Source organism: Symphalangus syndactylus, chromosome 23 (genome assembly GCF_028878055.3).
Source record: "Symphalangus syndactylus isolate Jambi chromosome 23, NHGRI_mSymSyn1-v2.1_pri, whole genome shotgun sequence".
Classification (NCBI taxonomy): domain Eukaryota; kingdom Metazoa; phylum Chordata; class Mammalia; order Primates; family Hylobatidae; genus Symphalangus; species Symphalangus syndactylus.
In genome coordinates this window covers 70,136,054-70,159,951 of record NC_072445.2, presented here as the reverse complement: position 1 = coordinate 70,159,951, position 23,898 = coordinate 70,136,054, and the positions used below count along the sequence as shown (strand labels likewise).

Here is a 23,898-nt window from a genome sequence, read left to right as displayed (position 1 = left end):
CCACGTTCAGGTGACCAGTGCCCGTAGGCACAACTTCCAATGGCCTGGAGCCCGCTCTCTCTAGCAAGTTGCTTGCTCACCTGGACATGGAGAACACCCCTAAAATGCAGCCACCTCTACTGTCCATGCAGGCTCTGTGTCTCACAGCTGCAGGGAACACTGTCACCTGGAGGTCCCATTCACCAGGCCTCAGTGAAGACGGTCACATGCTCTGCGTCCTCCCACTTCACGGCCTAGCCCAGCTCTCCCCACAGATACCTCTGCACAAACCCTCCATGCCTCTCTACACATCCTCTCCCTCTGTGGTCCCTAGAAGAACAGGGAATGTGAGCTGCAAAACCAGATCTCGAGGGGTCCCTCTACCCTGCACAGCAAGACGCCACTCACTCTGAAGTCTAATGCCTACTGCGCGAGCATCTCCGCCAGGACAGGGCATCCCATTCACATTCTGTAACACTGCCCTTCTTCACTATGTTCCTTTTTTGACTGGGTGGGGGATGCCTTGCTTAGAATTATGATAACAGAAAAGAAGACAGATGAGATTTTAGGAGGTGGCACCACTTCCACTTAGACTGAGTTGATCTTGCATCTTTTCTCACTAGCTTCACAAGTTACAAGATTTATAGTCTGAATCCTCCTGATACATGCGTGTGGCATTCATTACTTGCTGGTCGTTTTCACCGGTCAGCAGTCTCTGGGAGGGAGGTGGAGAACTTTGAGTTTTTAGAAGTTTATTTTGGTTTGGATTCTTCATGCTGGTTCTCATACTTTACTTAGTAAGAAAATCCTTTCACCTTTGGAAGTTTTTCTCACTTTATTTATTTGCACCCCATGCCTCCAAGTTAGAGCTTTGGGGGAATATAGTGACTGACTGGAGGCTTAGGCTAAGCTGTGACATGCTGAACCCCGGCTAAGTGACCCAGAAGTGCCTCCTTCTGCAGTCCTGCTCTAACCGGCAGGCAGCATCTGCCTGGAGTACTGTGTGAGGGATCACGGGCTTTGTCTCAACTCGGCTAGAAAGAATGCCATGACCAATTAGTAAGGCGTGTCATCGCGGGCAGGAGAAGTCATGGTGGCTGCAGACCATGTTTTTGTTGACCTTCCTTCTAGACACGGCCATTCAGTGTGGTGTCTCACACTTCACTTGGTCAGAGAGTTAAATGCTCTGAACGGAATCAAAATGCGCTACTGATATCAACTAAATTCCTACTAACAACAGTCTTTACACATTATTTAAGTACGAGAAATCCTCATCTAGCAGGGATCAAGTCCAAGTAACATAAGGACACAGCTGAGAAAAAAGAAACGAAGGAAGGCTGAGAAGTCAAACAGCTTCTGTGCCCCTCCCCCACGCCCACGGAGCTGCGCTGTGCCCCTCCCCCACGCCCACGGAGCTGCGCTGTGCCCCTCCCCCACGCCCACGGAGCTGCGCTGTGCCCCTCCCCCACGCCCACGGAGCTGCGCTGTGCCCCTCCCCCATGCCCACGGAGCTGCGCTGTGCCCCTCCCCCATGCCCACGGAGCTGCGCTGTGCCTCGGTGTTTCTCTGCCCATAATCAAACAGGGAATCAACGGAGGTTGCTAGTGTTAAGAGGTGACAATGTGAAGAAAGGATCTGTGACACAATGGTAGCAAGTAACGCAAGAAAGTATAAAATGCAGACACAAAACTCAAAAACACAGCAGCTGCACGCCCTGCAGAAACAGTTGAGAACACACAGTCCCCATGTGTCTGGCAGCTAAATCATACTCCCCATGTTTAGCCAAAATAAGAAATGTTTTAAAAAATAGAATGTACACAGCACATACAGAAAAGGGTTCCGTCCTAAAGAGTTACAACGCTTAAATTGGTGGTACTGATGGTACTGAACAATGTAAACCAGCAGCTCAGAGCTTTCCATTCTGTACTCCATTTTTAAAATTCCCCTGATACTTGAACTCTGGTAACATCTCACTTACGATGCATTACTAAATTGTTACTTTTACAAGTCTAAACTGCTGTCAGTTATATCACAATATAAAGGCCTGGTGTCTAGTGGAGGCTCCAGGAGACGACTGTTAAGATTCTAAGAAACTCTCCTACCCCCAGGAGTCCCTCCCTCACCCTCAGAAGGAGCGGGGATGGGACTAGCCAGTCCCTCGCAGTGAGGCCCCTGGCCAGAAAGCAGTGGGTCTGGCGAGGTCCCCACCGGCCCTGCACTCCCAGCTCTTCAGCCATGAACATCCCGTGCACCACAGGCCGCTGGGAGGACACGGGTGGCAGAGCCTGAGACTCGGCTTCTGCATTGGAGTGAGCAGGGAGGCCCAAGCTCCGGGAGCTGGATGCTGAGATTCGAGCCCCACCCACCCGCCAGCACCCCTCCCCACATGCGTCGTTCCTTCAGGCCCCTAAAGTGGGCCAGGTACAATTTGAAAAGCACTACATCTCTTGGTCAAAATACCACCTCCCCTAAGACGGAGCTGATTATTCTGAGCGTTCTTACCGAAGACATGAAAACTCTTTGGCTGATCTTAATTGCAAGCATGTATTGAGACTTACAGCAGAAATCAGCCTTACAAGATCAAGACAGACATTATTTTCAAGATGGTGAAATGCTAACACAGATGTCAAATAATCTTCCCCAAATCACACAATTAAGGCCAGGACTAGCCTTGCCCAGACACACAGAGCCTGTTTGTAGTGGACACTGTTGGCTATGACCTACCAATCACCCTGGACCCTCTCTGCTGGAACACAGCCCACCACCTGCCCCTTAACTGGGGAGAGATCAACCACCACAAGCCAACCGCGCTTGTCATACTCCCCCTGCTCTTGATTGGGTAACCTTGTTTTTGAACAGTGACGTCGGAGGGAAGGTCTGTTGGAGCACATCTGGGAAACGTCTCCATACTTTCAAGAAGGGAGACCAAGAAGAGACAGCATCTTTCTGCCTGAGAACATCATTATGTCCAGTTTCAACCACAATTGCTAAGGAAACAGAACAGCCAGCAAACTCAGGCTCCTCACATCTTGGTGACATGACTGACTCCACCAACCTTTAGAATCTGCCATCAATGAATACTGTATATTATGAAAAAGTAGATTTTATTTTTGTTTAAATCAATGATTCATTTTCTCTTAATTGCAGGTGAAGGCATCCTGATTCCATATTCTATTGCAAAATATATGCCTAAATATGCTGATCTTTTATGCAAACACCTCAAAAATGTGAAATAGATGACTTGGAAAAAACAAAAAATGAATACCAATGCCAGAGTCCATGAAGCTCCATGGATAACACAGCTGCAAAAGTACAGGTGGCTCATCTCAGTATTCCCAACGGGAGGCAGCAGTAATAAGCAGTGGCTAAGAGCACAGGCTTTGGGTTCAATCTCGATGTTTGCTCAATCCGCCTGTATAATCTCGAGAAGTTATTCCATTATGAATGGATCACAATATCTTCCTCTTAGGAATGTTTTGAAGATCAGAGTAGATAATGCTTGTGGAAGCCATAGCAGTTTCTGACACATGATAAATGCTCAAAAATGTTATTTGCTATTATTTTTATTATTTATACTTATTTATATCTTACAGACTAACTTCCTAAGTATTATTTGATTCTCATGACAATAACTGAGTTAAATATTTCCATATTCCAGATGAGAAAATGGCCTCTGAGAGGTTACATGTAAACAGTCGAGATTTGAACCTGGTACTTCCATTGTCAAACACAGAACCAGAGGGTCTTAGATAGGAAATACAACCATAACTACAAATCCGTAAAGATGACAATGCAGGACAGTGTGAAAGGGGAGCTGCTTTCAAATGAAGAGAATTGCTAACGTCCTCAATAACAGTAATAGGAAAGGAAGAGGTAGTATATCAACACAGCTAATGAAGCACAGAGTAAAAACTCATATGTTTGTTCAGAATAACTGGATTTCGAACTCTAAATTTCCAAGTGAAGTGCTGGCTCAAACACATCAGAAAAAGCAAACTACGCTCTGAGTAATTCAAACCAAGCCTGCATCTTAAATCCACTACCACAGAGTTAGAGACTGAAAGTGACGGAGACCCTACTGTGTAAACTCACAAAATGTTTTCATCGAGGAATCGAAACACACAGTTTCAGTCACTGACAATTCCTGCCACCCTGAACAGATATGTTTTCCATTAGATGGCAGTGTAAGGTCAGATTTAAACCTTCTAAAAACCAGCTAGCCCGAAGCCAGAAGACCCAGGCCTGTGGACTGAGCGAGGAGACACAGACAGGCACGTTCTTCACAACTCAGCACTCGCTTTCCAGTATAAGGACTCTCTGCAGCAATGACCCATGCAGTATGCAAATCAATGGGACTCCTTCTGAGACTGCCCCAGCCACCCCACGCGCAGTGAGGCCTGGCTGCAGTTGTGTTATTCTGCGTTTGCCTCAAAGAGAACACATTTTCTTGATTTGGCGGATGGAAGATGGAGGGGGGAGGCCGACAGCGAAAGCGGGCATTGCTAGTTCTTTGTGCGCATGCTACACATCTCTTGTAGCTTTAAATTTTTACCAACATTGTTTACACTCTGTTGTATTACATATTATAAGTTTGTTTCCATTCTTTTTTTTTTTTGTCTGACCCAGTTTCTGGACTTGAAGGCACTCTCACTGCCCATTTATTTTTACACAAGTTCTAAAGGTAAAGTCACCTAAGGCCCTTTTCTTCTGCACTCATATTAAGAATTAATTTGCTGTCAGTTTTCTCGTTTTAAAATACATTCTTCCAAATTTGGTGGGAAAATTGAAATTGGTCTTTTCTTTCTGTTTGAAAGCCAGGCCGATTAGAAGAAAATCCGGTTTGCATTGCCCATAAAACCCATGTAGAAGTAAAACAGATACTAGTGACGCAACAACTGACTATTCTAGACAGCCATTCCCAGGTAATAATTCACAACAACAGTTGAGATCATATAAAAACAGTACAAAGCTCCTGTTTTCTGCCCCCACTCCCATATATAGACTGTCTCCTACACATTACCCACAAATACCCTCTCGTTAGGCAATTCAGTATTGATTTCAAGAAACAAAGCCTAGCAAAGGTTTTTACTTAACATGAACCTGTTTTTACCTTCCTTTCTGGTTTGAATAGTTTGTCATCATTACAACTGAAGTCATGCAAAGACCACATATATTTGTGACAATTGCCATCGTAAATCAGAAATATAGACCTTTTACAAGCAAATCCTAGTCTCAATTCAAAGTGAAGTTATTTTTTCTGAGCAATTAGTAAAATTTTTGTAAGTATCATGACACCCTGTGTGCAAAAACATCAGTTAAAAATTTAGGAATATGAAGGGTCTTAACAGTCAAAGACAGCCAATAAATGCCAAGTTGTTAAACTTGTAGGCTGAAAGAAAACAGTATGCATGCTGGGTCCACCGGTAAAATATTTATTAAACTCTGACTCACCCCAAAGAGCCACAAGGCAACCGTACTGTGTTACTCTCACTGGCTTTGCCATCTTCAGCTGAACCGGACACCACACGGCAGGGCCCCTCAGGTTCCCAGTTTGCACACTAGACCATCAGCTGTCAAGAATTTATCACCACAAACTGACTTATCTCCTGAAGGCTGCCTCCGCACTGCAATCTGGTAACTCACTAGAACCACAGGGGAGCATCTGATGACCAGCACTCACAATTCTTCAAACCTTTTTTTTTTTTTTTTTTTTTTTTTTTGAGACAGACTCTCACTCTGTCACCCAGGTTGAAGTGCAGTGACCTGATATTGGCTCACTGCAACTTCCACCTCCTGAGTTCAAGCGATTCTCGTGCCTCAGCCTCCCAAGTAGCTGAGATTACAGGTGCCTGCCACCATGCCCGGCTAATTTTTTGTATTTTTAGTAGAGATGGGGTTTCACCACGTTGGCCAGGCTGGTCTCGAACTCCTGACCTCAAGTGATCTGCCCACCTCAGCCTCCCAAAGTGCTGGGATTACAGGCGTGAGTCACCACGCCCGGCCTCAAACCTTTTTAAGTATGTTTCCACAAACAAATAATTCTAAAACCCTATTATTCCTTCAATACTGATGTTTTCAAAAAGTAGGTGCTCTCTAGGTTTTTAATTATTTTTTTAAAAACCCCAAATGACATTAATAAACAGAACTAAAAGACAGTATGGATCCTGACCTAAGTACAATACCATCCTCTACAAAGACCAAAGCCTTCATCTGAAAAATAGTAAATCAGCAAAATAAAACCCACATCAACATTTTACAATCTGCCTTTCCTTCCTTTTATCTTCCTCTAAAATAAGATTTCTCTAACAGAGGTCAAAAAATTCAATAAGATAAACACAGCTTTCTTGACAGTATCTTAAAAAAAAAAAAAAAGGGGGGGGACCTGGAAAAGCATTTTTCTGGCCAAAAGCATTTTCTTCTCTTGGTTTCTATACCTATTCTTCCTTTCATCTTTCATTTTCTTGCTTCCCGGAATCTCTACATCTAGCCTCTCTTTCTTTTGAAAGTCTTTTGCCAAACACTTTCAAATGGACAGAAGGATGACTGGATGTCTGTTCACGGCCTACAGGGCCCTCCCCGTGTTCCCTGATGCTACAGGATCCACGCCTTTCTCTGATCATTGGCTATTCCGAGTCTCTGTTAGAAAGACAGAGCTGGCTTGTGGAGGGCTAATGGCGATGCCAGGGATTCCTGTCCACAGAAGTGCACGTCAGCTGAGGATACCGCTGGCTCCTCCGAGACGTAGTGATGGTCTTGCATCTTTTGGCATTTCTCATTGCGTATGTCTCCCCTCTGGACTTTCCTGTGGGCTGGATTTAACATCTTATTGGTTCTTTCCTTAATTATGAGTTAAATAAAAGCTCTGATATCTATTCATGTTATATTTGTATAAGAATCATGATTTTCCCTTTTTCAAAAATTATCCTTTAATATTTTACTTTATCCCATGGCTGAGCAAATATTTCTGAAACTTAAGTAACCATCTGTACAGTAACAGACAAAATCTGTTAATTGTATTCCCACCGAAGTACTTACTGAATAAATGTACATAATGTTATTTTAAAATTTTAAAACACTTTAGTACCCTGGAATCTTAAGTCATTAAAAAAACTTTTCCTATGTGACAGAACAATGAATAGTATATATCCAAGAAAAGCAAAGAATCCTGTAAGGCTTTTCGATCCGCCATCTGCGGTGGAGCCGCCACCAAAATGCAGATTTCGTGAAAACCCTTACGGGGAAGACTATCACCCTCGAGGTTGAACCCTCGGATACGATAGAAAATGTGAAGGCCAAGATCCAGGATAAGGAAGGAATTCCTCCTGATCAGCAAAGACTGATCTTTGCTGGCAAGCATCTGGAAGATGGACGTACTTTGTCTGACTACAATATTCAAAAGGAGTCTACTCTTCATCTTGTGTTGAGACTTCGTGGTGGTGCTAAGAAAAGGAAGAAGAAGTCTTACACCACTCCCAAGAAGAATAAGCACAAGAGAAAGAAGGTTAAGCTGGCTGTCCTGAAATATTACAAGGTGGATGAGAATGGCAAAATTAGTCGCCTCCGTCGAGAGTGCCCTTCTGATGAATGTGGTGCTGGGGTGTTTATGGCAAGCCACTTTGACAGACATTATTGTGGCAAATGTCTGACTTACTGCTTCAACAAACCAGAAGACAAGTAACTGTATGAGTTAATAAAAGACATGAACTAAAAAAAAAAAAAAAGAATCCTGTAAGGATGAACACTTGTGAGGCACTTGCTATGCTCCAAGTTGTTTACCTCCTCACTCCCTGATTCCTCACATCAACCCTAAGGAACAGGTACTGCATTGTACACCTGAGGAAACTGAGGCAAAAGGAATCTAAGTAACTTACTCAATGTCATATTGCTAGTAAGTGGCAGAGCCCAAGTTCAAATTGAGAGAGTTTTGTCCCACACAAAACCAAACTACCTCTCAGAGAAGAAAAGGACATTTTAAGAAAGCTAAGTACTTTTAGTGCCATTATTCTTCACTGCAATTACCAATGTTATCAAATAATTAACCTGAAACTTACTAGGAACACTGCTGTTAGAGGCAGTTCAGGCCAAACCACATTGAAGAGTGAGGAGGCAGAGAGAACAGGGGTGGGGGGTATACACCAAAAGGAAAGTTGAAGAAATCACGTTTATGATAGTAAACATCTGAATGAATCCTAACTTTGATAATTTTGTCCAAGTCTCATACAAAATATATTTTGTATATCTCCATATTCCTTTTGCCCACGTATAAAACTGGCTCTTGGTTATGAAGAACAGCTCAGAGGGCCTCCTGCTCCACACTTCCGAGGCAGGTTGGAAAGAGACTGGCTTTCCAGAGCCTTGAAGTGCCCCTAAGGGGCTTACCACCAACTGCAAGTCTATTCATGCTTAAAACTGTGCGCTCAAATAAATACCCAACTGTTACCATTCTTTTCTAAACCTTCTCAATCTTTAAACTCTTAATTTTGGAGGCACTGGAATCCTTAAACAGCTCTAGAATGACCCATACTGCAAAAATGTTTCAAAGATGTTACCTACAACAGTCCAAGCTCACCGGAAGCTGCTAAGCCCCAGACTTTTTCAACACGTTACTTTCCCAAGACAAACATGCTGCCTCCCCTCAGCCAGGGCGAACCCCAGCAGCTGAAAATGGAACGTGCTATCTGAATTACTAATGATCATCAAGAGTAGGCTTGAAGATTACATAGAGAGAGATTACTGGAGAATTTTCCCCATTCCTAGAAAACCCTAAACTAAAACCATGGTTAAATTATTAACAGTGCTAATTTGTCACTTTTCGTAAGAGTTCACAGAGCAATAACTCAGTATACAATTCCATAAGCAGAATCACTACGGCCAGAAGATAAATTAGCCGCGATTAACACATTAGGTGAATTGTTTAAGTAGATAGGCACTAATTATAAAAGTTACTAAAACACCATACTAGGAATTCGGGAAAAAAACTCTAGATTCAGTTAAAAGGCATCTTGAAAGATATCATTTACCTGGCAGAATTCTGATGATTAAAGTTAAATAAGTCTGGATTAAGCAAGAAGGAGTAGACATTATAGACAAAATTAAAGACCAGATTAGACCTGGCTATTCTAAAATACTTCTAGAAAAATCAAGAAAACAGATAGATTATGTATTCTATTTTGACTTCAGGTGCCATCTACCTATTTAAACTTAACCATCTCTAGATAACATACTATTTTCACAAAATGCAAAATCAAAAAACTAAAGAGGTAAAAGTAGTTTTAGCCACAAGTTTTAACTAACTGCAAAGTTTACTTGCAGCATAGCTAACCAGGCTTCATAAATAACACCCATCTCCAAATAACTGAGGTGTCTTCAACTGTGCTTCCTGGGATGCTTCTGGAGTTTGAGTCCCTTTCCTGTTAAGTATATAAAACTTTTCAGGAACTGAAAAATAAAGAAGACTGAAAGCAAGATGGTACTCACTTTTCAATCTCAATGCCAAGCGGGTTAGCAGGACGTAAGGACAAGGGCGGAATTCCTTTGTTCCTGTCAGTACGCATATCATAATAATTCATTTCGTCAACCCACACAGCAGACTGATCCAAAATGCCTATAGAAATGAGGAGCATATGCTTAATAAGATGAAGCCTACCCCAGGCACCTTCTCCGTCTGGCCTATTGCCTGACTTCTTAAAGACCTAATACAAAATGCCTGTTGGATAATCTTTAAGAGATTTGAGGACATAACAGCTAAATTTTTAAAAAATGACTAGTAGTTTAATTATAAGCACTAAAAAAATTTATAAAAAGGCAAAAATAACACCTCTTGGCTTATGGTTTCATTGTACATTACTCAACAGAGAAGACAAATTAAGCTGCTTAGACAAAGTTTTGCAATAACAAACGTATTTTACAAATAATAAACACTACAATTAAACATTGTTAAATGTCGCTGATTAAATCTGTACAAAAAATTCAGAAAGTAAGATGAAATAATATGACCTATAATATCTGTTTATTCAAGAGAATATTCTGAAATCATGTAAACTCTTGGAAAATGTCTGGGAAATATCCAAGTACAAAACATTTGAGTTAAATGTTAGCTCAGTGGAAAGCTTCTGGTTTATGATAAATGCCGAAAAACCATTATGCATATATGATTTTATATTTAATACTGTGAGTTTCTGCTTCTGGGTTCCATAAGCTACCTAAGGACATTTCACTACAAATGAAAACCAAATGTTTTTTAAATGGTTCTTGAAAGCTCTCAAGAAACATCTTTTATTTTCTTTTCCTCTACAAACACTGGCATGTTTTCATGAATAGTTACGCAAAAATAGTATGCTACTTGCTATTTCTCATTCTTTTTGCTGTTATCAGTGCTGGAAATGTCCTAGATGGTAGAAACAACAGGGTTTTTTTTTTCCGTATTAGGCTGAAATCAATTTGGTAAATTCAATAAAATATCTAACAATTAAATCAAACACCTTTCAAGGAACGCATGGCTTGTATAATGGAAATAACCAGGTTATTCAGGGAAAACTGACTGGGTGTGGACCCTGTGAACAAGACACAACATAAGCTCTAAAAACAGCACCTTCCTTTATGGGACTGAACTCCTTATCATTCAACCTAGCACAGGGCTTATCAGCTAGGCTTCCAAGGCCCTGGGCTGCAACAGAAAAAGAGCCAAGTGCCAGGGAACACAGACAAAGTGTGCCTGCCTCCCCAGGCGAGGATCAGAAGGCTTCAGGGAGAAGGATGTCTGAATACCAGGCAACCTGTAGCTGCAAGGCCCTCTATGAATCCACTCATTCTCTCAGCACTCGTGGTTCTGCCAGCATGCAACAGGGGCTTCTGCTGGAGTCCAGGCACACTCGAGTTCAGTTCAAGAAAGTTTAACTGGCCGGGTGCGGTGGCTCACACCTGTAATCCCAGCACTTTGGGAGGCCGAGGTGGGCGAATCACAAGGTCAGGAGTTCGAGGACAGCCTGACCAACAGGGTGAAACCCTGTCTCTACTAAAAATACAAAAATTAGCTGGGCGTGGTGGTGCGCACCTGTAATCCCGGCTACTGCAGAGGCTGAGGCAGGAGAATTGCGTGAACCTGGGAGGCGGAGGTTGCAGTGAGCCAAGATTGAGATCGCGCCATTGCACTCCAGCATGGGCAACAGAGCAAGACTCTGTCTCAAAACAAAAAGAAAAAAAAAAAACCTTTCCTAAGCCTACTATGTGCTAGGTCCTGGGCTGAGCGTTCCAGAATAATAAAATTACCACTTTTGCCTAAGTTTTCTTTATCTGCCATATAAATAGATCATAAGATATTAGATTTTTATCAAAATGTTTAAGTCCCTCTAGAAAACTGTATAACAAGTTCCTGCTTTAGTTTCAGTTTAGTTTTTGAAGACACTAAATAAAAAGAGTAAACAAAAATAGAAATGTTATATATGTATATATGTACGCATGCATGTAAGTGTACACATATAAAGTCCACTCTGAATTTTCCCTGAAATTCCTTGAATTTTTATTTATAAAAATAATCTAGGAATTTGTGGAGAACAATGCTGCAGAAAGCCTCTATGCTCTAAGATTAAAAAAAAATTTGCAAAATTATTTATTTTCTTTATAAAGAGAAGTACTGGCTGGGTTTAATTATGCCTCTGATATTCCTACATTATACAAATATTTATCAAATGCTGACCATGTGCAAGACATTACAGGACCACAAAGATGAATCTGACATTACTCTTATTCTAAAATGGGAAAGAGACATACACAGAAATAGCTACAAGAAAGATCATCAGAAATTATTAATTTGCTGGGTAAGGGACTATGCTAAGCAGTTTACATTTATGTTCTAACTCACTCAATCCTATGAGGTAGCCAATATTATTCCACTTTTGCTCATGGATAAACAAGGCATTAAAGTTACGTGCTCAGTCACGGTAAGAGTCCAGGTTAGAATTCAAAGAGCATGACTTCTCAGACCAAGTTCCTAACACTGCTAACGTAAGGCAGCAAGTTCCTAACGCTGCTAACATAAGGCAGCAAGTTCCTAGCGCTGCTAACATAAGGCAGCAAGTGGTCAGCGCATAAAGAAGGAAAACAAAGTGCTATGTGGTTCAAAGCAGAGTGAATATTACCAACGCGGGGGTTAAAAGCAGCCAAGCTAGGAAATGTATCATCTGGGCCTTGAAGGATGGATAAAATGAAGGAAAAGGGAATATTATTTAGATATATTGTTACTAATTTGGCCAAATTAGGATTTTTCACCTCAAATCCTGTTTAAGAGTTTTAAAGCAATGTCATTATATTCAACATCAAGGAACCAAAACTGGTTTATCAAGTGAACAGATTTTAAGAACTGAGAAGAGTATTCTCATACGATCGTCATCCTTAGGCTTCACTGACTGTTACTTCAGCACACTGCCTTCCCGAAAGTAATACAAATATTAACCAACATCCCACTCTTGTCAAAATAAACATAAACTAAATCTAAGTTGAGATATGCAAGTAGGTAAGTTGTACACGAATCTACCCGTTTTACAGCTTAAAAGACAAACTCATTTTTACTTTCTTCTTTAGATTAAACCCACGAAAGACTTTACCTATTTTCTCAGGTTTGAGTAGCTTGAAAGAGACTGTCGAGGTTCCTCTGCCACCTGACTTAGTGGTGACAATAATGTCTCCTTTGTCATTTTTGGCTTGTCCCACTCGACATACTATTTTACTTGCAGACATCCATTCTGCCGTCAGGAGGCAATTATGTCCACAAATTGTCAAGCCTGAAAATAAACACATGTGCATAACAAAATTCAAAGACAAGAACAATAAGACCTCAATCATGTAGATTACATTTTTTAAATCTAGCAATGATTTTCTTGTTCAATAATGACATTACTGAATATACCCAATATTACTGGCAGATACACTGTTCTCTCTATTGACTTTTCCTCTTAACTGCTTTTTTCTCTAATATTTAAGACTTCTTTTAAGCTACATTTAAGTTTCTTCAAACATCAGTAGAATTAGAAAATGAACAACCACAATAACTACGTTCCTGGCATTCCAGATTACTTAGATTAGGAGAATCTTAAAATGCTTTCAGAGGTAATAAAAGGGAAACTATTGCTATTATTTGAAGTCTCAGTTATTAATGTAGAATTTTAAAATGTATTAATAAACGTATGTATCATTTTCTAAAAACATTCTATATTCACCCATCTTCCTGAAAAAATCTTCACGTACTGTTTCTAGTGTTCACTTACACATGGTATTACAGAATGAACTAAAGTAGGTTCTTTATTTAAGCGTAACCAAGAGTATGGTAATCTAGTGAAGTGTGCTCAGGCATTACTGGATTACTATCTCACTTTTACATCGGTGTATCAGCTGCTAGCATGGTAGTTCCTCCTGCCCTAGTGCTTTCGTAATGAAACTGTCACTACATTACATTCTGCTCTTACAGTAAACCTACACTCCCAAAAGGTCAACTCATGATGTCACCTCCCTCATTCATACCATGTAAAACAAAATTTAGGTAATAACCAAACAGAGAGGCACTGAAAGAAGCAGTGAGTAAGGCACACACCCCGGGGGGAGTACCAGCATGGCACCACACTGGTCAGCTAGCCTTCCAACTTACTTCCTTTAGATTTCCGTTTCCACACAACAGAGACCAATGTAATTAATATTTATGGAGAAAAGAAACCAGAATGTATGTGGCACAGACATAGACCCTTGACGTTTTCTTTTTTTTTTTTGAGACAGGGTCTTGCTCTGTTGCCCAGGCTGGAAGGCAGTGGTGTGATCTTGGCTCAATGCAACCTCCACCTCCCATGCTCAAGCAATTCTCCAGCCGCAGCCTCCCAACGAGCTGGGACTACAGGTGAGTGCCACCACGCCCAGCTAGTTTTTGTTTGTTGTTGTTTTCGTATTTTTTTTAGAGACATGGTTTCATCATGTTGGTCAGGCTGGTCTCAAACTCTTGGCCTCAAGTGATTCACCTGCCTTGGCCTCCCAAAATGCTGGGATTACAGGCGTGAGCCACCATGCCTGGCAGACACTTCACACTTTCTTTTCTCATTATTTAACTTTCTATAACGTTCAGCAGTAAGATTTAGCAATTGCAGTGTTTTCTTTTGGCTTTTTTTCAGATACCAGAAATACATCAACTAATGCCAAATCTGACTTTTAAAATGGAGGCACAAAGTCAAATCATCTCTTGTTCCAACTTAAAGAACTATTTAGTAAGAATGTTAAACCATAAAGGAATAAAAGCAACTACACTTTAAAGATACATTGCTTGAAATAATGAATTTTAGGGGTTTCTCTAAAATACCTATAATTCACTAATGTCTGCAACTTTGTTTTTCTAATAATGGCATTTAAAGGTTTCCTTGGGACTATGGTTTCTATTGGTATATTTTAATTATAATAACACATTTTTAAATATATTCATTATTCAAAATTTTTTTTTCAAAATGGGCATGTCTTTGATATTTTTTCTAATAATTTTTGTTATGAAAAACTTAAATAACTTAAGAGATTGAAAGCCTCTCCAAACTCCACCTCTCAAGAGAAATACTGCTAACATGTCCAGGTTCACTTGCTCAAGTGATTTTGTGCATATAAAAACCAGTCTATGTGTTTTTTAAACAACTGTTTTAATTTATAACCTGCTTAATTATCGACAGTAGATATTTTGGTATCACTCCAGGTCAACAGACAACTTAACCTTTTTAAGTATTTTAATATCAGATTTTTGTGATTTTAAATATTAACTCACTTCAGAATGAAGAATAACCCAACAATTAATGTCAGGTAGAAATGTAAAAATACAAATAGTATCTTCATTAAAAGAAAAAAGTCATCCCTAATGAAATTTTCTTGCTAGAGAACTACCTTATGATTAAAACTGAGGAATAAGAGCAAATTTCAGATATAAAGTATTAAAACATGTCCACATGAGCAAACCTGAATATATGCATGGAGGTACACGTTGGCACAAAAGTGCCCCTAGAATAATAGCTTATTCATTGGGTCTCAGCTGCTTTCACGATTCCTCTGATTTAATATCTGTTGTGCATTTTTACTCCAAAAAAAGAATAATCAGCAAATAATTTAAACATAGATTCAAGTAGATCATTTTAAATATTATGAAAAAAGATCATAAGACCTATTTCTTGATTTCTTAAGCACATTTTTGCTAAGCTACGCTAAGAAATCTGCTTCATGAAATGTAATAGCACCTTTTAGAAAAAAAAAAGTAACTCATAGAATTCCAAATAAAGTACTTTTTATAGTGCTTTGCTTGGCTAGTGTAGATATCATCTGAGTTAAAAACACTTAAATTATTTAGCAGGTTAAGTTTGCTTTTTTAAAAAATGGTTTCTTGGCAATATATAAGGCAGGCTGAAAGCTGAACTAGCATGGTTTAGAAACGCAATACACAGGCCAGGCAAGGCGGCACACGCCTGTAATACCAGCACTTTTGGAGACCAAGGCGGGCGGATCACGAGGTCAAGAGATTGTGACCATCCTGGCCAATATGGTAAAACCCCGTCTCTACTAAAAATACAAAAATTAGCTGGGTGTGGCAGCGTGCGCCTGTAATCCCAGCTACTCGGGAGGCTGAGGCAGGAGAATCACCTGAACCCAGGAGGCGGAGGTTGCAGTGAGCCACGATCACGCCACTGCACTCCAGCGTGGCGACAGAGCGAGACTCCGTCTCAAAACAAAAAACAACAACAACAAAAAGAAAAGTAATACATGCTTAGTCGGGTAAGAATAGCATTGCCTGAAGCTAAAACAAGATTAAAATTTACCTAGACTATTGTCATGTTTGGGAGCTCACAATGACTGCCAGCAGAAATTCTGGACAGAACCCCCACCTGTATGAGTAGATTTCTGTGCATTCGGGGATTCTTCCACTTAGGTAAAGAACGTCTGGAATGAGCTTTATCAAAAACCAAGGAAAGGATTAGGTCACACCACTTTCGCAGGAATACACTGAAGTGATATTTACTAAACAATCCAAAACTACCCAGGTTTTCTCCCGATTGTGACCGTTGTCCACGGTATTCCTTCATGTGGAGAGATGCCGGTCACAGTTAGAGAAAACAGTATCAAATGAGACATAGCACTAGCAAAAAGAGTTGGCTGGGCAGGCAGAACTCAGTCACTGAATGCAGTGCTGAGCTCCTGTCCACTTTTTCTTTTCAAAGAGTTTTCTGGATGGCCAAAAACCAATCTCTCAACCAGCAGTCATAATGCAGGAAAAGCAAGTTCCAACTTGTGACTTCAGAACCTTACTAACAGGTCCGTCATCAGTGCAGAAATGAGTCACGAGAACGTCTGAGTCCAGAAGAAATGTATATGGGAAGCCAGAATATACATTCAGTAGCCCAGAGGGGTCTTTCCCTTCCTCCTTCTGAATGCATCTGTATACCCACCTGAGCAGTTCACAGGCAAGTCATCTTAACTGGCCATAAAATTATATTATTATATTTAAAACTCTCTACCCTGGCTGTCCCTAATACCTGCGTATATTTTTAAAAATAATGTTTAGACTCCATCTTCAGAGACTGAAACTTAGTAGGCCAAATGATTTACGTTTAAAGCTCTAGAGAGATTCAGAAAAGCCAGGGCTGAGAAGCACTGGCAGACCTGAGAGCTTCGCGCACAGGCCATCATTAAAGGCCGCCACATCATGGAAGGGGGAAGGCTACCATGCAAGTCAACATCCAAAAATATTTACACCACACCAGCTGGATGTGTGGTGTCCTAACCGTTCATGAGCTTGAGCTTAATCTCCGCTAGAAAAGATAAAAAATATAAACGGACTCTAAAAACTAAACTTTGGCTTGCTCCAGATAGGATCCACAGATCACAATGAGGACACACGCCTGCCAGGTGGAGTGAAGACAGAGCCAACTGCTGCCTGTGTCACCAGGAGATGGGGCTGAGACTTGCTTTGAAGAGCAATAAGGAATAGATAAGGTGTAATTCACAGAGCCCCTGAGAAGCAACGGACAAGTCAGACAAGGGAAGGAAAACTAATGAGAGCAAAAATATAAAAGCAGCTCTTTTGACAATCAAGGCATCAAAGCTGCGGAAAATTCGGAGGCAGATCTCAGCCCTGGGAAACCTTCTGAAGGATCTGAAAGACAATATAAGGCAAGATTTGACTAAAGAATGATTTTCACATAAAACTCAGAAAGCCACATAATTCTTTCACCTTTTTGGAGCATTCTGTAGAGATCACAAAGATGTTTGTTCTATCACCTTCACTATTTGAAAATGACATATCCTGTCTCCCTTGTCCACATAAAAATCCCATTAGCAGCGTGCGTCGCAGGGCCGCTGCCCTTACCTATGAGGTCGGTGGGGCCAGTCCCCAGATTTTCTCCCCTGATTGTGACCTTTGTCCATGGTATCCCTTCATTTGGAGAGATGCCGGTCACAAGGGGGGGCTGTCGTGATCGAGACATTGTGCTCTGTGGAGCAAACTGGTGATTCTGTTACAGAAGTAACCTGTTAAAAGAGAAAGAAAAAAGGATTAGTACCAACAGAGATAAGCACTGACTGAAAATATAAGAATGCTAGATAGTCAGTACCAAAATATAAAAAGTATTCTTAAACACAGAGTTTTGAATTTTTTAGGGGTCATTTAGCCAATCAGCCAACATCTACTGACATTAAGTTACTAAGGACACTCTGGTTAGTATTGCAAGAAAGACATAAGAATAACAGAATGCTAAGCCCTGGGTTCTAAAAACTTTCAGCACAAGGGCAGAGAGAAACTAACGTCGCCACGTAGCTCCATGACTACCTCTGCTGAGCCCTAAATTGATACTAGGAACTGTTCTACTGTTCTACCCCCAGGGCTGTTTAAAGGAGATATTCTGATTAACTATATACTCATAAAAATAAAAACACATTTACATTCCCATAGGTGTACTGAATTTCACTTTGCTTTTGTATTTACATAGTATAGCAACTCTTTTTTAATATGCTCAAATCAATGCAATATACTGACATTTCTACAAAACCTAGAATGTAGATACAGGCAGAAGCATGAATTTGCTAACTGTTGTGAGTATAACAGAGGAGGGAAAACTGTAGTTTCTGAGACCAGGCAGACTTGTGTTCAAGTACTGTTGCTCCCATTTACTAAATCTGTTCTAAATCCCCCTCTTCTTGTATGTAAAATGGAGCTAGAAACAGAAAACATTTCATAAGGTTACTGTAAAGAATATATAGGATAATCCTTGGAAAGCCCAGTACCTGGCATACAGGAGGCAAGCAATAAATAACAAAATTTTGCCAGGTGCAGTGGCTCACGCCTGTAATCCCAGCACTTTGGGAGGCCGAGGCGGGTGGATCACAGGTCAGGAGTCCAAGACCAGCCTGACCAACGTGGTTAAACCCCGTATTTACTAAAAATACAAAAATTAGCCGGACGTGGTGGTGCAAGCCTGTAATCCCAGTTACTCAGGAGGCTGAGGCAAGAGAACCGCTTGAACCCAGGAGGCGGAGGTTGCAGTGAGCCAAGATTGCGCCACTGCACTCTAGCCTGGGTGACAGAGTGAGACTCTATCTTAAATAATAATAATAATAATAATAAAATTTTACTAATAAACCCCTGAGAACTCAAGTGCTCAGGGCTTCAGATGCCCTAGAAGGTGGGGTGAGACTCACAGCAGAACAGTGAGACTTGCTGGTGACCTGTATCTTTATGGACTAAAAAGTTAGACTCCCTGGCCCCTGCCTCCATCCTTCACAGTCAGGAGAACAGAAGTTTAGTCTTTTAAGAAACCAAGCAAGAGCACCAGGACTCAGAGACCCCCAGCACAGTAGAGGTGTGCGAAACTTGCGGGCAGGCTGACCAGTGATTTCGGGTGAACCTGTGCAGCAAGTCATGGGTCTCCTCAGGCTGCCTCCCTTCTCCTGCCCTTGCCACTGTGAGCAGGTGTGTAAGCCCCTCCTGCCAATCCCACCCTGTCCACACAACTGAAGCATTATTCCCTGCAGAAACTGAAGAGTCCTAGGAAAATAAGACCCAAAGATCCTGACACCTGAGTGTCTTCCCTGCAAAAAGGTAATGGTCGCTTGTCCTCCCATCACCTGATGGAGAAGCCACTCACGGTAAACTGCCCACACACAAACTCAATCAAATCAGCTGTTAACAGCCTCACTCTAAGACGTGGGAGGTGTAGAGGCCATGAGTGAAAGCTTCCCCTCTGCCCTCTATGAAGAGTTGCTGGAGATGAATGAGGCTGATTAACAGGAGTAAAGGGCAAACACATTTCTCTAATGTGCATGGACTTGCAGGAGCATGGTTACCTACCAAACCAGATGATACAGACTCTTGTATCATCCAGATGTTTACAGGTCCAGATGCTTACAGGCCCTTCTTCAAAGGGAAAGGGAGGATAGGCGAAATGTGGCCATTTGGAGGGGTAGTAAATAATTTTTAGGGGGAATGAATGGGCCCAATGCTTAGAGGGTAGTTAATAATTTTGAGAATTAAATGGGACCTGAGAACAGACAACGGTCTGGACAAAGCCCATCTGGGCTCCAGGTGCAGTGTTTGATTTTCAGTCTCTTTTTCTATGATATGAGTTTTAATCTTCTCTGATTGATGAAATTTCAGGGAGGAAACTGAAGGCAAATGTGTTCTTCTTCGGTCGGTCTAGCTTCTCCGTAGGTAAGGGAACTGCAGATAAACAGCCTCATCCTGTGCTTCGGAGAGACAGAAGGGGTGCGGGGAGAGCTTGAGGCTGCTTCCTTAGCACAGAATGTCAAAGCACCATATTTTAGGGTATCGTTTTCTGACCCCCAACATTGGACAGCCAAAGGGAATGAAGAAAGATATGTACGACAGAGATGGAAGAAAGACAAACAAGAAAAAAACACAGAACAAACATATTGCAGGTGTTGTATGGCCTGAATTATGCCCACCCACCTCACTCCACCACAGCCACATTTCATATGTTAAACCTAGCCCCAGTACCCCAAAATGTGGCTGTATTTAGAAAGGGGGCCTTTAAAGAGGTAATAAAGGTGAAACGAGGTCACATGGGTGGGCCCTAATCCAGTATGACTGGTGTCCTTATTAGAAGAATTTGGACAGAGACACACACAGAGGGAAGGACATATGAAGACTCAAGAGAAGACACTGTCTACAAGCCAAGGAGAGAGGCCTAAAACAGATCATTCCTCATGGCCCTCAAAAGAAACCAACCCCACTGACTCCCTCATCTCAGACTTCTAGCTTCCAAAAGGGTGAGAAAATAAATGTATGTTGTTTAAGCCACTCGGTCTAGCATACTTTAACAGCCCTAGCAAACTAATAACAGCAGGTACAGAAAAAAAACTTCGAAATCATTCTAAACTTTGATCCCAAATTAATATCGAGAGAAATTTTTTACCCCTAAAAGAACTAGATGCCATGAAAATAAATCAATCCAAGAATAAAAGCTCTTGAAATTTTCAAAAAGGTCCAAAGAAACATGACTTATACAGTCCTAATAATGTAGTAACTGACCACTGGTTTAAACAAAATTGAAATAAGGCACAAAAGGCGGACATGTGTTTGGGGGCAGGCAAGACAGGTAAACCAGGGAGTGACCATCTTTTATCTGACATAATGGGAGGCTCACAGCTAATGTCTAAAACAGACCAGCAAGAAATGGCAGGTTAGAAGAATCTGGAAACGTTGCAGTGGATGGCAGCAGAGAGCGGAATGCGTCTGGGGTATGTTGTATAATGGAGTATTTGACCTCTGTCCCTGGTTTCTGGGAGCAAGAGTCTTAAATCCTTGGTGTTTCCCGGCAATAGGAGTGTCTTTGTTATTCATGATCCTCTCAAACCACGCCCTAGTATAGGCCAACAAGATGACTCAACAGCAGGACTGGCCATTCCAGAAAGACCACGGGATTAGAGGGTTAGGGTTTTGAGTAAAGCACCAGCAAACCCACCTCCCGTGGAGAGGCGGGGCTGGAGATGAGGTTCAATCCAACACGATTTAATCAATCATGCCTATGTAACTTATTTAATACAAATAAAATGGCAAAACAACAAAAAAGGAAGTCCAGAAAAACATTATCATTCATCCAATAAACCCAATGAGACAACTGAAGTTTACCTTGAGTTCCTCTCCTTCCCTCTGGCACCCCCTGAATCAAATAATCAGTATCTTTTGTCTGAATCAAAAATCAACGATTCCTCTCAATCCTACTGTTTCCTCCTGTTGCTCTCCCACTTAAGACCTTCGTCTTCTCCCCTCAATGCTGCAACAGACGTATAACTGGTAACTCTGCCCCATTTTCTCTCCACTGCAATCCACTCTCAGCAAATGCCGGAGTTAGTTCTCTAAAATATGGAGCTAATCAATATTATCCCTACCTTTAAAATAATCTTCTAGAAAATCCACTGTTTTGTGGTCTGCACAGCCCACAACCTCCTCCACATCCTGTTCAAAGCCTGTCACAGCTAGACCCATCCACATTGCCTACTTCATCTCCACCATTCCTCTCCTCTGACATTCCCCACATGAGCCCATTCACCTCTTATGAACCTGCCACGTGCTTGTATTCATGTAATTCAACCTCTTTCCACTAAAGAGAAATTTCCAAGTTTATTAAATCTTTACCAATATTTCAAGTCATGATCAAATGTTATTTTAGTCTCCCTGATCCTTCCTTCTATTAAACTTCTACTACATAATGTTAATATTCACTGTGTTAAGTTTTAGATATTTTGTTTGTTTCTTCTTTGAAAACACATGTTTAATCAATTTTATATCCCCACTCCTCAAGCTGTGGGATCTGACATGATCATGTCAGGACTGAACTGAATTAGAGGACATCTAGCTGGTGTCCGCTGGAGAGCTGCTTGCTTGGTGTGTGGGGAAAACTTCACACACACCTGGTATCAGGAGTGTGTACTGAGTTAGTGGCTGTATGAACATAGAAAGTAGGAAAAACACTTGGATTTTTTCCTATCTCTTTATAAGCAAATAAGCAGATAACTGAAATGGACCCCAAGATGAACCAGACAGAAGAATTAGTAGATAAGAACTTAAAAAAGTCTATAACAAATGTTATTAAAATATATGTAATCATAACGAATAAACAGATGGCTATTCTAAACAGAGGAATTCAAATTATAAAAATTTTTTTTAAAAAGAAATGCAATGCAAATTCTAGAACTGAAAGGTATACTATCTGAAATGAAAAATACACTGATTAGGCTGCACAGTAGGTAGAAGATATTTGAAGAAACAGTGAACATGATTATAGATCAATATAGTTATAGAAATAGATTTATCTAAAGATACATAGTTCTTTAAAGTACTGGAAGAAAAAAAGTCTGAAATTAAAGCTGTAAAAGGCATTTTTCAAGTAAAAAAAAAAAAGTTCATTGCAAACAAATCTGTATAACAAGAAATGCTGAAAGAAGTTCTTCAATCTGAAGGGGAAGTGATACCACAAAGCAATTTGGTAGGAGAGTTTATAATAATGAAAGGATAAATTCATCAGAAAGACATAACAATCAAAACTGTATACACCTAATACAAGAGCTTCAACACACATTAAACAAAAATTGATTGACAGGGAGAGATAAATACACAATCATAGTTTGAGGTTTTAATATTCCCTTTCAATATTAATAACTAGATTTTAAAAAACAAACAAAAAACATAGAAGATACGACCAGCACTGTTGGTCATCCTGACCTGACATTTATAAAACTCCTTTTCAGGTGTCCATGGAATGTTCACCAAGATAGACCATATGCTGGGCCATAAAATAAGTCACAGGCAATTCCAAAGACCGAAATTCCAAAGATTACAAAGGAATTAAGTTAGCAATAGAAATACAATATCCAGAAAAGTATCCAAGTATTTGGAAATTAATATACTTCTAAATAACCTAACAATCAAAGTAGAAATTAAGAGGGAAACAAAATATTTTGAAATGAATGATAAGAAACATATATCAAATTTGTGGAATGCCACCAAAGCAGTAACTCAAAATCTTAGAGAAAAAATATTTAAAATTAAGAATCTATGTTTCCACCTTTTAAAAAAAACTATAAAAATAAGGGCTAAATAAACTCAAAGTAAAGGGGAAGGAGAGCAGGAAAAGGAAGCAGAATGACAGAAATAGGAAAAAAATAAACAGTGGAAGCCAATAACATACATAAAAAGAATTTGAAAAAAATTAAAGCCAAAAGTTCTTCACCAATAATTAATAAATTGATGTTTCAAAAAAAACTCTCTAGAAATGAAACAAAAATTATCAATTTCAGTAATGAAAGAGGGAATAACCATAGATACTACAGACATTTAAATAGCAATAAAGACAATGAACAACAGCTTTATAACGATAAATTTTACAACTTAGATGAAATGAATTCCTTGAAAGACAAGTTGCCCAAACCAAACAAGATGAAATAGAAAATCTCAATATCTTCATAAAGATTAAATAAATAAAATTCATTATCAAAACTTTCCTACACAGAAAACTCAAACCTAGATGCCTTCACAGATGGATTCCGTAAAACATTTAAGGAAGAAGAAATATCAAGCCTATATGAATTATTTCAAAAAGCAAAAGAGGAATACATCATGATCAAGTAGGGTTTATTCCAACCAAGCAAGGCCAGTTTTTCAAACATCAATCACTGTGAATTACCATACTAAAAGTAAAGGAAAAACCGTATGTTACCCTAAATAGATGTCAAAGAAGCCTTTGACAAAACTCATGATTAAAAACTATTCATGATTAAAAACTCTCAACAAACTAAGACTAGAGAGCATCTCCTCAATCTAATAAAAGAACTATTTGAGTGGGGAGGATCACCTAACATCCTACTTAATGGTGAAATACAGAATGCTTTCCCCCTTTCGAATAG

At 40.3% G+C, this 23,898-nt stretch overlaps 1 protein-coding gene across 8 annotated transcripts in view; it reads right to left on the bottom strand.

The window, feature by feature from the left end:
* The window catches only part of EXOC2 (exocyst complex component 2), a 200,575-nt gene that overhangs the window by 133,343 nt on the left and 43,334 nt on the right, over positions 1-23,898 (bottom strand). For all 8 annotated transcript variants that reach the window (XM_055264364.2, XM_063633017.1, XM_055264365.2 and 5 more), the window contains exons 2-4: positions 17,348-17,508; positions 12,582-12,758; positions 9,457-9,583 (exon numbers count right to left, since the gene is read on the bottom strand). In XM_055264364.2, the coding sequence (XP_055120339.1) occupies positions 9,457-9,583; positions 12,582-12,758; positions 17,348-17,465 (422 nt within the window). In that variant the 5' untranslated portion in view covers positions 17,466-17,508. The remainder of the gene's footprint in view (positions 1-9,456; positions 9,584-12,581; positions 12,759-17,347; positions 17,509-23,898) is intronic.